Source organism: Silurus aristotelis (genome assembly GCF_946808225.1).
Source record: "Silurus aristotelis genome assembly, chromosome: 28".
In the NCBI taxonomy this organism is placed as follows: Eukaryota; Metazoa; Chordata; class Actinopteri; order Siluriformes; family Siluridae; genus Silurus; species Silurus aristotelis.
In genome coordinates, this window is record NC_139601.1 from 8406777 (window position 1) to 8420006 (window position 13230).

General features: G+C 38.2%; 1 protein-coding gene across 4 annotated transcripts in view; it reads left to right on the plus strand.

The window, feature by feature from the left end:
* The first annotated feature begins 1885 nt into the window (after positions 1–1885).
* The window catches only part of mon1bb (MON1 secretory trafficking family member Bb), an 11723-nt gene continuing 378 nt past the window's right edge, over positions 1886–13230 (plus strand). The window contains exons 1-5 of one of the 4 annotated variants that reach the window (XM_083533678.1): positions 1886–2018; positions 2466–3089; positions 3337–4129; positions 4474–4621; positions 12720–13230. The exon at positions 12720–13230 is cut by the window's right edge and continues 378 nt beyond it. In XM_083533678.1, the coding sequence (XP_083389804.1) occupies positions 2519–3089; positions 3337–4129; positions 4474–4621; positions 12720–12887 (1680 nt within the window). In that variant the 5' untranslated portion in view covers positions 1886–2018; positions 2466–2518 and the 3' untranslated portion in view covers positions 12888–13230. Of the gene's footprint in view, positions 2106–2405; positions 3090–3336; positions 4130–4473; positions 4622–12719 lie in introns of all 4 variants that reach the window. The other 3 variants (XM_083533675.1, XM_083533676.1, XM_083533677.1) reach the window with 3 other exon arrangements.

A 13230-nucleotide genomic window follows, 5' to 3' on the forward strand; every position in this document is an offset into this window, starting at 1 on the left:
TATTATTATATTATTATTATTTTTATGACTATGCTTCTTATTCTTCTTCGGCGTTTAACGACGATTGGCACACCCAACTTCAATGGTGCATTACCGCCACCTACTATACTGGAGTGTGGACCCAAAAGTATACTATACTATACCACCTACTATACTGGAGTGTGGACCCAAAAGTATACTATACTATACCACCTACTATACTGGAGTGTGGACCAAAAAGTATAAACTATAAACTATATATGTATTTGTTAGACCAGTGTCCTTTAGAAAGCTAAATAAATGTGAATAATGTAATTTGATATTTTCCCCAGTAGTTCATTAAATGAATTTCCTTGTTCTTTCTTTTATCTTTTTTATAATTATTTTTTTTCAAGACCACATGTTCAACAGATTTAAGTAAGTAGGTACTTATTTAATCCACAGTGTCCAATCCCTAATCTAGTGATAATAATTTCTTCTCTTTAATTCCTCCCAGTGGTCCTGCCTGTCCCAACCTTCTGTTGTATGCTGTATGAATGTCTCCCTTTCTTTGCTCTATCTCAACTTCTCTGTGACTTTTCCATAATTGTCTTTCAAATGTTTTTGCTTTGGCTTTTGCTTTACTTATTAAGATTTCAACATCTCTTTTACTGGTTAGTTTTGCCAAACCACTCACTATTTCATCAAACAAATCCATGTGTGACATTCCAGTACTTCATATACTAAGTCTTGCCTTGATTGTGATTTAAACGATTGCAAACTCTCTACAACCGCACTAGAGTCTGAACATATTACCATATTACACTTTATCGGTCTAATTTCTTCTGCTCACTGTAATACTAACTAAATACCAATCAGCTCCACTGTCAGGTGCCTTATCATATTTAATATCTTTTTACATTTAACTATGACTTTCTCTATGAGGGTAGAAAACTTACAATGGGTAACTCGAGACAAGACACGAGACACAGGGAAACACCAAAGTTAGGCTTCACAATGTTAAAAAAAAAAAGGGCCAAGAAAATACAAGGAGTAACAGATCTTAAGACAAAAACTAAAAGTTTTACTTAAAGACAATCTAGACTCAGTAAAAATGACTTCTTATTAAAAGTTTATGAATTATAAAAGTTTTTCATTGACAAAAAGATGAATAAATACACAGTAAAACACAGCACTCATTTCTTGCAATAGCACAACAATAATTAATAATAATAGACATAATTATGATAATAAAACAGCATTTATAATAATAATAATATTAATAATAATAATAATAATCAATAAAATAAAAAATCCCGTCTATCTTATTCACTATGGAAGTCCTAAGAGGCCATGCATTATAATATTCTTTCTTTCTTTCTTGTTTTTTCGTGATTTTAACATGATCACTACTTAATTTTATGTTATCTAGACATTGTTTCTTCGCGATCAGTATTTAATTTTTCTTTATATTCGGCATAAGAGCATGGTGCTGCATGGTGCAGCACTATTGATTTCAACCATAACCATTTGTGGCAGCGGCTCGTCCACCTTCTCAATAATGCCTCCACTTTCCTCATAATCACTCATTCATTTTTCTGTGTATTTGGCATAAAAGCATGTTCTAGACGCAGCATCATCGCAGAATCATCGATAAAAACCGATCACGAGAAAACAAGAAAGAAAAATATATTACAACGCACGGCCTCTTTGGACTTCCGTACATTCACTAAGGAGATGCTTCCAATAAACATTCAGTGCATATAAAATCCACCAGTGCCTTATTGCACTGCAATATTGAATTATTTTCATTTAATGCGTAGAAAATAAACATTTTATACTTATAAAAAAAGGTAATGCATATCAAATTGATCAATGGATTTGTTTTGCATTATATCATTATTTTATCATGTTGCTTGTGTGTTTCGTGCGTCGGTTTCATCCGTTCACCTTTCCTTTACAATGATTCACGATTTGTATCGGCTCTTGAGTTGTGCGCATGCGCGCCGGAAGTCGCGGCGGAAGAGGACGGGAGTAACGCTGTCAACAACAAATCGCCGGTACCGATATAATATATTAATATTAATGTTTTTTTTGTTAGAATCCTAGTCTGATACTTTCTGCCCGAAGGATGCCTTTCCTAGACAGTAAGTTGATAAACAAATGAATTTACCTGAGAGATTGAAAAGGATCTGCTTGGCAAATCGCATATACGCTAGCTAGCTAGCTAACTTGTTAGCATAAGAAGATGTATAGAGAGTCTGCTTTTCATTTTAAACAGTACATTGAACAGCGTTTGTACATTAGAGTAGAAGTTCTCTGCGTTTTATCATTCTATATGTAGTGTAAAGCTCGTTTTTCGGTTACATTTATCTTCCAGTGGAATGTCTATAGATTGTGTCACTGAAGGTGCGTATAATTTGTCAGCTCGTTTCTTTCCTTGACAGGTTTACTACTTTCTGAATTGAAGCTTTTGTATGAGAAACATCTCTCCTCTGTTTCCTTAGTACCTGCTCTGTTGACATGACAAAGGGGAATCCTCACAGTGAATGTGAATAAGATGGAGACAACGGACTCGCCTATCACCTCTTTAACCCCAAGTGAGCAAAATGATCTGTCTGAAAATGATATAGACAGTATTACAGAGCTGGAAGACCTCTTGCCCCCCTCTAAAATGGAAAGCGGTATTGAGTCGAAAGCGATAGACACGTCCTCAGACAATTTAAACCCAAAACATCTTCATGTGGAGAGTCAACAAGACGACGCTGTTGTGTTTGATGGCTCAGAAAAGCTTGTTAACGCTTTAGAGGACAATGGCCCTGAAGACACAGGCGAAATTGTAGTGACCATGTTGGGTCGAGGAAAGCTGGATGAGCAGGGTGTATGCGCAAACAGAATTCCGTCGCCTCTCTCGGAAACTTCTCTAGAGGCTTCCTCTCACTGGGACGAGGATGTGACTGCAGAGAGCTGGAGACAGCACCGGAAGCATGTGTTTGTTTTGAGTGAGGCTGGGAAGCCCATCTACTCCCGCTACGGCAGCGAGGAAGCTCTTTCCTCCACCATGGGCGTCATGATGGCTCTGGTGTCTTTTATTCAGAGCGGGGACAACGTTATTCGTTCTGTCTACTCAGGTATTGCCTTTCTACCCAGAGTGAAATAGTAACTGCATCAATCATAAATCAATTATAAATAAATAAAAAATGGTATGAATACAATATTAATTGGCTAGCAAGATGATTGCATGTAACTAATTCTTAAGGTAGACTTCTTCTTTACGCCATCATTTGCAAATTAACGATAGGCCCTTTATTTTAAATGCTGTTTTATAACCGTTCATTGTTGTTTTAATTTTTTCTATCCAACACACTTGTGCTATAGATGAACATACAGTGGTTTTCATGCAGCAGGGGCCTCTGGTGCTTGTCTCTGTCTCCAGCACCCATCAGTCTGAGCAGCAGCTACGCAACGAACTAATTTATGTCTATAACCAGATTGTCTGCATGCTCACTCAAGCCAGCATTACCCGCATCTTTGAGCACAAGAAGAACTATGACTTGCGCCGCTTGCTAACTGGCTCAGAGAAGATCCTAGATGGTTTACTAAACCTGGTCGACTTTGACCCTAGCTTCTTCCTTTCAGCTGTGCACTGTCTACCTGTTGCCTCTTCATTCAGAGACTCTCTTAGCCAGATACTTCAGAAAGCTATCACTCCCAACCTAGTCTTCTCCATCCTCGTTGCCAAGAACCAGCTGCTCACCATTGCACAGGAGAAGATGGTTATTGAGGATGCCAAACTGGACCCTGCTGACCTTCACCTGCTGATCAATCTAATTGGTGCCTCCTCTGCATTCCAGGCCGGTGAGATCTGGACCCCAATCTGCCTCCCTAGCTTTAACCCTGACTGTTATTTTTATGCCTACATATCCTACTTGGACCCACCTGAGTGCACCGTCTGCCTGCTGCTGCTCTCCACGGACAATGAAGCATTTTATGCAGTGGCAGAGTGTAAAAGGAAGATTGAGGAAGCAATGCTGGCCCAAAATGCTCTTACCTACATTGCCAAAGCTCAGTCTTACAGTGTTAGTCAGGTGGGAGTGTCTGATCTCCGGCACTTTATGTACAAGCCATTCGATGTTCCTGACAACCACCATCAGCTAACACAGTTCACCAGGTAACTCGACTGCAATGAAATAAAATGATTAATTGTTAATTTCCAGTCTTTTCTACACACACATTTAAGACAGCCAAGTGATTAGCTTACATGAATTTTACAGTTAAAATGTACAAAACGGCAAATCAATTCTTTGTATCTTTTTGTAGTTAGTGGTCATGATTGTTTTATTTTTGTGCTCTCACTTTCTCCTTTTTGCAAGATTTAGTTTTATCTAGGTTATGTATTAGGCCTTATTGTGGTTGAACTGACAATTAGTATAAAAATGTAGACATCTGAACCACATTTATCATTTAGACAGCTCTTGCATTTGGATCACACTTCTTTTTGCTTGTGGCTCTTAGCCCAGAGATGGAAGCTCCTTATGACAGTGATGAGGAGAAGATGAGGCTGCTGGACCTTTACAGAGATATGCATGGCCGCATACACAACACTTCACGCCCTCTTAAGCTCATCTACCATGTGGCAGCGCGAGAGACCCTGCTGGCCTGGGTATGATGTCACACATTATTTACAATGAGTTCTACAACATATTGGTCTTTGTCTGGTTGCTTTAATGCAGTCTCTTCTAGTGCCATTTTTATTTTATTTTATTTCTTTTTATCTATCAAAAAACTATATAATTATTAATTAGCTTTAGTCCACATTGCTGGTCAATTCACTAACCAGAAACTGGATTCATTTTCTATAACAGCAGCTAACAGTTATGGCTAAACCTTAAACAGCCAGGAATGTGGTATTATAGATTAGAAAAAAAATTACATATATAGCAAAGCAGGCTGTGGAAAAATTACCTTTATTGTTAAGGTTTTTGAAGGTTTGTTTAAACACAAGAATACTGTAATTTCATGGATATTAAACAATTGCAGCAGATTATCAGAAAGAATCTTTGTTAAATGTTTGTGTACCACAGTTATTGGCAACCTTTCAGTCAATACATCTTCTTTTTGTCAAGATAACTTTTTTCCTATAATACCTCAGCAAGTTGTAGAATATATCTCAAGAATTCTAAAGCTATTCCTCCCTACAGAAACTGTCCAGTTCCTTCCAATTTCAAGGTGTAACATTCACCTAACAGACAGGGGTATAAATCGGGACTCGGAGGGAACCTCAATTTTATGTTCAGTAAACCATTTTTGTGTCGATTATGTATGTTCGGATTGTCCTGCTAGAAGATTTAACCATGGTATATTTCAAGCTTTCAGGCAAAGGCAGTCAGGTGATCATTTAACATCTGTTGAGATTTGAGAGAGTGCAATATGTAATGTATCCCAAAAATGTCGAGGAGTCTTTTCTTCATACATTGCTAACTTAATTAGAGATTAAATGACACACCCAAGATTTTCTCATTGTGGTAATTAAGTTCTGGCTAGTTAGGTTCTTCAAAGACATGTGCGGTGGTGATTAGTATAGTGGGATTATTCTTGCTACTACATAAGGTACTTTTCCATATGGCTAATATAATAAATATTTTCAGACTGTGTAACTATGACAAGTTTTTCTATATTCAATCCAAATATTTATATTAAATTAAGTATACGTATTAAATATCTCCTTACATTAAAACTAGGATGGACACAACTGCTGTTCTTAGATGGGCTACCTGATTTTCTAAATGTATATTTATAATTCTGCAATAAATATTATGTATGTATATTTATTTATTTATTTATTTCTTTATTTATTTATTTATTTAGAGAGAGAGAGAGAGAGAGAGAGACTCTTAAACTATTTATTTGTATGATACAGCTGCAAATAAGTATTTGAACACCTGTCTATCAGCTAGAATTCTGACCCTCAAAGACCTGTTAGTCTGCCTTTAAAATGTCCACCTCCACTACATTTATTATCCTAAATTAGATGCACCTGTTTGAGGTCGTTAGCTGCATAAAGACACCTGTCCCCCCCATACAATCAGTAAGAATCCAATTACTAACATGGCCAAGACCAAAGAGCTGTCCAAAGACACTAGAGACAAAATTGTACACCTCCACAAGGCTGGAAAGGGCTACTGGGAAATTGCCAAGCAGCTTGGTGAAAAAAGGTCCACTGTTAGAGCAATCATTAGAAAATGGAAGAAGCTAAACATGACTGTCAATCTCCCTCGGACTGGGGCTCCATGCAAGATCTCACCTCGTGGGGTCTCAATGATCCTAAGGAAGGTGAGAAATCAGCCCAGAACTACACGGGAGGAGCTGGTCAATGACCTGAAAAGAGCTGGGACCACCGTTTCCAAGGTTACTGTTGGTAATACACTAAGACGTCATGGTTTGAAATCATGCATGGCACGGAAGGTTCCCCTGCTTAAACCAGCACATGTCCAGGCACGTCTTAAGTTTGCCAATGACCATTTGGATGATCAAGAGGATTCATGGGAGAAAGTCATGTGGTCAGATGAGACCAAAATAGAACTTTTGGGTCAGAATTCCACTAAAGGTGTTTGGAGGAAGAAGAATGATGAGTACCTTCCCAAGAACACCATCCCTACTGTGAAGCATGGGGGTGGTTGCATCATGCTTTGGGGGTGTTTTTTTGCACATGGGACAGGGCGACTGCACTGTATTAAGGAGAGGATGACCGGGGCGACGTATTGCGAGATTTTGGGGAACAACCTCCTTCTCTCAGTTAGAGCATTGAAGATGGGTCGAGGCTGGGTCTTCCAACTTTGCAATGACTCAAAGCACACAGCCAGGATAACCGAAGAGTGGCTCTGTAAGAAGCATATTAAGGTTCTGGCGTGGTCTAGCCAGTCTCCAGACCTAAACCCAATAGAGAATCTTTGGAGGGAGCTCAAACTCCCTGTTTCTCAGCGACAGGCGAGAAACCTGACTGATCTAGAGAAGATCTGTGTGGAGGAGTGGGCCAAAATCCCTCCTGCAGTATGTGCAAACCTGGTGAAAAACAACAGGAAACGTTTGACCTCTGTAATTGCAAACAAAGGCTACTGTACCAAATATAAACATTGACTTTCTCAGGTGTTCAAATACTTATTTGCAGCTGTATCATACAAATAAATAGTTTAAAAATCATATATTGTGATTTCGGGATTTATTTTTTTAGATTATGTCTCTCACAGTGGACATGCACCTACGATGACAATTTCAGACCCCTCAATGATTTCTAAGTGGGAGAACTTGCAAAATAGCAGGGCGTTCAAATACTTATTTTCCTCACTGTGTATATATATATATATATATATATATATATATATATATATATATATATATATATATATATATATATATATATATATATATATTGTTGAGTTTAGCTCCAGGTTGTTATGACTGCACCAGACGGTCAGCTACTTAACCTCGCTTCTATATGCAGATTCATCGCCATTTTTGATGATGCCGATGACTGTAGTGTCGTCGGGAAACTTCAGGAGCTTGACGGAGGGGTCTGTAAAGGTGCAGTTGTTGGTGTACAGTTAGAAGAGCAGTGGGTAGAGAACACATCCATGGGGTCACCAGTGCTGATAGTACGGCTTTTTGACATGAATTTCCCCACTCTCACTAGCTGTTGCCTATCTGTCAGAAAGCTGGTGATCCACCGACAGGTAGAGCTTGGAACAGAGAGCTGGGTTAGTTTGCTTTGGAGGAATGTTGGAATGTTGAGATGATTGTATTGATTGTACCCTAACCCTAACCCCGAACTGAAGTCCACAAACATTTATTCTCGCTTTTGTCACGTTTGTCAAAGTCCTCGGTTTGTCCAGATTTGTTGCAGGATGAAGTCCAGTCCCATGTTCACGCACCATCCACAGACCTGTTTGCTCGGTAAGCAAACTGCAGGGGGTCCAGCAAGGGTCTGGTGATGTCCTGCAGATAAGCCAACACCAGTTTTTTAAATTACTTCATGACCACAGAGGTTAGGGCAATCGGTCTGTAGTCATTAAATCCAGTGATTTTTGGTTTCTTAGGAATGTGGATGATGGTGTAACGTTTGAAGCAAGCAGGCATTTCACACAGTTCCAGTGATCTATTGAACATCTGTGAAAAGATAGACGCCAGCTAGTCTACACAGGTTTTTAGACAAGCTTGTAAAATGTCATCTAGTCCTGCTGCTTTTCTCCTTTTTTTGTTTCCTAAAGACTTAATGCACATAATCTTCACTGATCTGAAGTTAAAGGGGGCTGCTGGAGGTGTTGATGGTTGAGTGGTAAGATGGTCAGGACGAGTGTGTGAAGTGAGACCAGGATTTTCAAATCTGCAGTAGAGCTCATTCAGGTCATCAACCAGGTGTTGATTTCTTACAGAGCAAGGGGGTTGGTGTCTTGTAGCATGTGATGTCTCTCAGGCCTTTCCACTCTGAAGCAGGGTTCAGCTTTTTAGAGTAGCTTCCCTTTGCCACTCTAATCTCCTTTGTCAGTGTGTTTCTGGCCTTTGTACAATTCTGTCCCCATTCCTGTAGGCATCCCCTTTGGCCTGAGGAAGCTGTATGAGTCTTGCTCTGAACCATTTATCTTTGGTTTATTTTAAATGAGTCTTAATAGGAATGCATATATCCTCACATAAGATGTTAGAGTCTGTGAGCTCATCCAGCTCAGAGGCAGCAGTTTCAAAAACACTCCAATTGGTACAGTCAAAACAGACTTGTAAGGCCTGCTCTGTTTCATTGGTCCATCTTTTTACAGTCCTTACTACAGGTATAGCAGATACAAAATTTTGTCTGTATGTAGGAAGAAGATGAACCAGACAGTAGTCAAAGAGTCCTAAAGCTGCTCTGTGGATGACGTGATATGCATCCTTTATTGTGGTGTACAGTAGCATTGGTCCAAAATGTTTTTGTCTCTGGTAGGGCAGGTAATATGCTGTTTGAATTTTTGAAGTTCCTGTGTGAGGTTTGGTTTATTGAAGTCCCCGAGAACAATTATAGCAGAGTCCGTGTGTTGTTGCTCAGTGTCTCTGATCCGATCGGCCACCTGTTGCAGCGCTTCTCTCACACACTCCTCTCACTCAATCATGTCCACGTTCATTTAAATAATGTAAACTATGACTAAGACACTTGGTTTTGTGGTCAAAAGAACATCAGCTTTTATTTCATAATTGTAATACCATTGTTATGAACTAAAACATGGCATTTTTGGAAAATTAACACTTGGTATTTTATTTTTTTTTGCTACACTGACCACCACTGACAATGTTTCAACAGACTTGCTGCAATAAAATTATTAATTTATTTATGCTGATTGCAAATGTCCTATAAATTACATTTCATTTCAATGTGGGATAGAATACCAGTGTTGCTAGAAATGATTAAACAACCAGTCTAAACAATCTAAACAAACCTTCCCAGCAAGAACCACCAGTCTATCAGTATGTAATATAGAACCTACTTTACATTTGTTTTATTTTCTTGTTAATTTTCCCAACCCTTTTCTCTCAGTGGCTCTTATTAGCTACAATAGAAACACTTATAATTCTACTGATGTACACTCATCACTTTTAGTACTGGTATCTGTTATCTATCTATATCACAGTATCTATTCTGTGAAATGAGATCCTGATTAGGAAACGAGTCTGTGTCAGGAAAAGGCTGAGGGGTCATGCACACGGAGTTGTCCTGCCTAGCATCATGCTAGCCAATGTCCAGTGTCTGGAGAACAAGCTAGACAACCTCAAGGTGAGGGTCTAGTTTCACAGGGACATATCTTCCAGAATGCTGACCTCATATGCTTCTTTGGTATCGCCAAGCTTCCACTCTTGGGCCCTTGAGCCAGGCCCTTAACCCTCTGTGCTCCAAGGGGTTCATGATACATGAGGGTATCATGGCTGACCCTGTGCTCTGACCCCGTTCTGAACACGTTAGGATATGCAAAGAAAATAATTTCATTCACATATTAATAGCTGCATGGTGAAAACTTTCATTATCTTTAAGCATGATGTGAGAAAGGCTTTAAGTAGAGTGAACACCAAGTAGGCAGCAGATGGCTTCACAACTTGGGTCCTTAAAGCCTGACCAGGTAGCACCAACATTCACAGAGATATTCAGACTCTCACTGAAACGTCTTTTATCCAAACATGCTTCAAGCAGTCAGTCATCATTCGTGTCCCTGTCTGTTGCTTGACAATCCAGTAGCCATCACATTGGTTGTTATGAAGTCTGTGACCAGTCATTGAAAGCGCTTTATCATCTCTTTATTACCAGACACGCTGGACCCATTACAGTTTGCATACCGTTCAAATCGGGCTACAGGTGCAGCATTCACACACTTTTATTATCTCCTCCTGAGACATCTGGAAGAGAACTTGCGTTAAAGTGCTATTTCTTGATTTATAGCTCAGCATTTAACACCAAGTTGGACATGGAACTGAACATGTCTCTCTGTGTCAGTGGATCTCCTACTTCCTGACAGACAGACAACAAACAATTAGGGTGGGAAGACATGTCTCTGCCCTGGAGCTCCCTAGTAATGTGTATTGGTACTGGTGCCAGGAGAACATTTTCTCCTTGACATCAGCTGGACAAAGGCCAGGAAGATAATTAAGGACCTCAGACATTCAAACAATAGACTGCTTTCAGTGTTGGTTGCAGGCTAGCACAGAGAAAATGCGGGGAAGCTTCATCCCACAAGCAATTCAGGCCCTTAACCAGTTGTAAAATGTATAATACTGCCACATTTGTTTTGTTTTGTTTTATTTGTAAATCTTTGGATTTATTTATTTTTAGTTAATTGTTATTATATTCTATTTGGTTATATTGTAAACGTACCTTCCTTTATTTAATTTTTATTATTACATTTACATTTTTATCCTTTTTTATTTTCATCTTTGTTCTTTTAACCTTGTTCAAAACCAATTGTCTTCAGTGTATAGCCAAAAACAGAAGAATATTATACATCATAATATTCATCAGCCATAAAAGTATATATTGGTTGGTATGGGGGAAAAAAGTGGTCTAATGAAGGAGAACTAGTAATAAGAGCATTGATGCCCACGGCTTATCTCACAAAAGAGCTACTCTAGCTGAATTTTTCTAGCAGAAAGTTAATGCTCCCTCTGAAAGATGAATCACTTGCTAAAAACTTTTGCCCTTAACCAAATGTGCCTAAAGTGATCATGTGAGCATACAACTGGCCTAAAAAAATCACATTTTCTTTTACATCATGTGGACAGCTGGATGTTTGTGTGTCACTTACCTAGGTAAGAGATGGCACCAGGTTGCACCTTTGGAAGAAGACAGTCTGGTGGTCAGTATGATACTCTGTTTAGTGTTGTTCTGGGAAAGCTATGGTCTTGCTTTTTGTGTTTTCATTTGAGTCGTACCACCTACCTGAACATTGTGGCAGACCAAATACAAGGTGTCCATTGGTAGGGAACAATGTATTGCAGCACTATTTTGGTTTTGCCATTGTCAGGGGATGTCCATTTCTCAGCAGTTTGAACCAATGAGACCATTTTCCCGTTGACCTCTCTCAACAACAGTGTTTTAGCCTGCAGACTGCAAACAAAAGACAAGAGGATGTTTGTGTACAATTCTGTGTAAACTTTGTAATGATTACAGAAAATTCTGATCTCCAGGGATTTTCACACACTCAAACCAGCACACGTGGTACATTACCAATACACAGTTAAAGTCAGAAAGAGTATAATATCCAAATGTAAATCTCTGGAATGTGCCTGAAATTCAGTGGAAATCTTTTCAATTTCTGAAATATTCAAAGAAATGCATCTGGCACAAACATCTGTGCAGCGAAGTGAGAGAGATCACGCATTTTAATGTGAAAATAACAGACTTAGGCGCTTGAGCTATACCTAAGTTTTTGCATTGTGTTCTTGACCCCTTTTAAATATTATAATTAATTTTTTTTCAGCAGCTATGCAGGAACACCTGGCATTAAGGAAGATTCTCTTCCTTCCCATAACAATTTGGCCCTTGGCAGGTTTGCTGTTCTTTACGCTTGCCTAATTTTGCTTCCAACACATCAACTTCGAAAACTGACTATTCATGTACTGCCTAAAATATTTCACCCCTTTACAGAATATCTTCTTTAATTTGAGGTTATTTATATTATATATTTTAGGAATCACAGCACCTATTTTAAAGATGTACTTAGCAGTTCCTTAGTAATAAGACTGTGCTTTTCTTGTCTTATTAACATTGAGAAAAAAATTGGTATAGCATGTTATTTAGGGAAAAAGCAAATGAAAGGTTGTGCAAATCTATCAAACTGCCACAGGACATCATCAATTTCTTTTTAGCTCAATTGGTCACATGTTTGCATTAATAAACTAAAAATATGTAATTGTTTTTTAATTTACTTATACTTGTCCACAACAATGTTTTCAAATGTATTCATATTAATGTGGATGTAGCCTATGAATGTTAAACATTTATTAATTAAAAAGTATATTGCTGGCACATTGTTGTGGCAAGCATAAGGATGTGCTGTTCTAAAAATGAATCCATTTCATATTTGCTCTTCTCTTCACACTTTACTTGATTATGATTCTAATAGTTGCAATTACAATGTAATTCCTATGTAATTAATGGACATTACTTTTAATATAATACCTTCATTTTATTTTGTGAATGTAAAGTGTTTGACTAATGGATTTATTTATTAATATATTTGTTTAAATTGCAGGTTACCTCCAAATTTGAGCTATATACTTGCTTTAGCCCTCTTGTAACAAAGTCCTGTGCTATTAACGCTATTACAAAACTGCTGCGATGGGTGAAGAAGGAGGAGGACCGACTCTTCATACGATATCCACCAAAATACTCAACCACATCCAATGCAAGCAAAAGCTAAGAGTGGTGCATTGTTGAACTTTGTGTTAGAACCAACACTCTGCACTCGGAAGGTTATTTGTCATTCGGAGCACTAATATCCATTGCCCCAGCAACAATGGAATCTTTATTTTTGACATTAATAATAATGATTTAAAAATATTACAGCTTGGCATGTCTTTGGATGATGGAAGATTTCTTGATTTTGTAAAAAAAAAAAAAAAAAAAAAAGCATCAAATAAATCAGACATAAGGCTCCATGTTATCATGGAATTGATTTTCATTTTAATAATTTGTGTTTATAATAAGTTGGTTTTACTCTAAAACATTCTAAAAAAAAATTGCTGTTTGGCAGTTGGATTGTT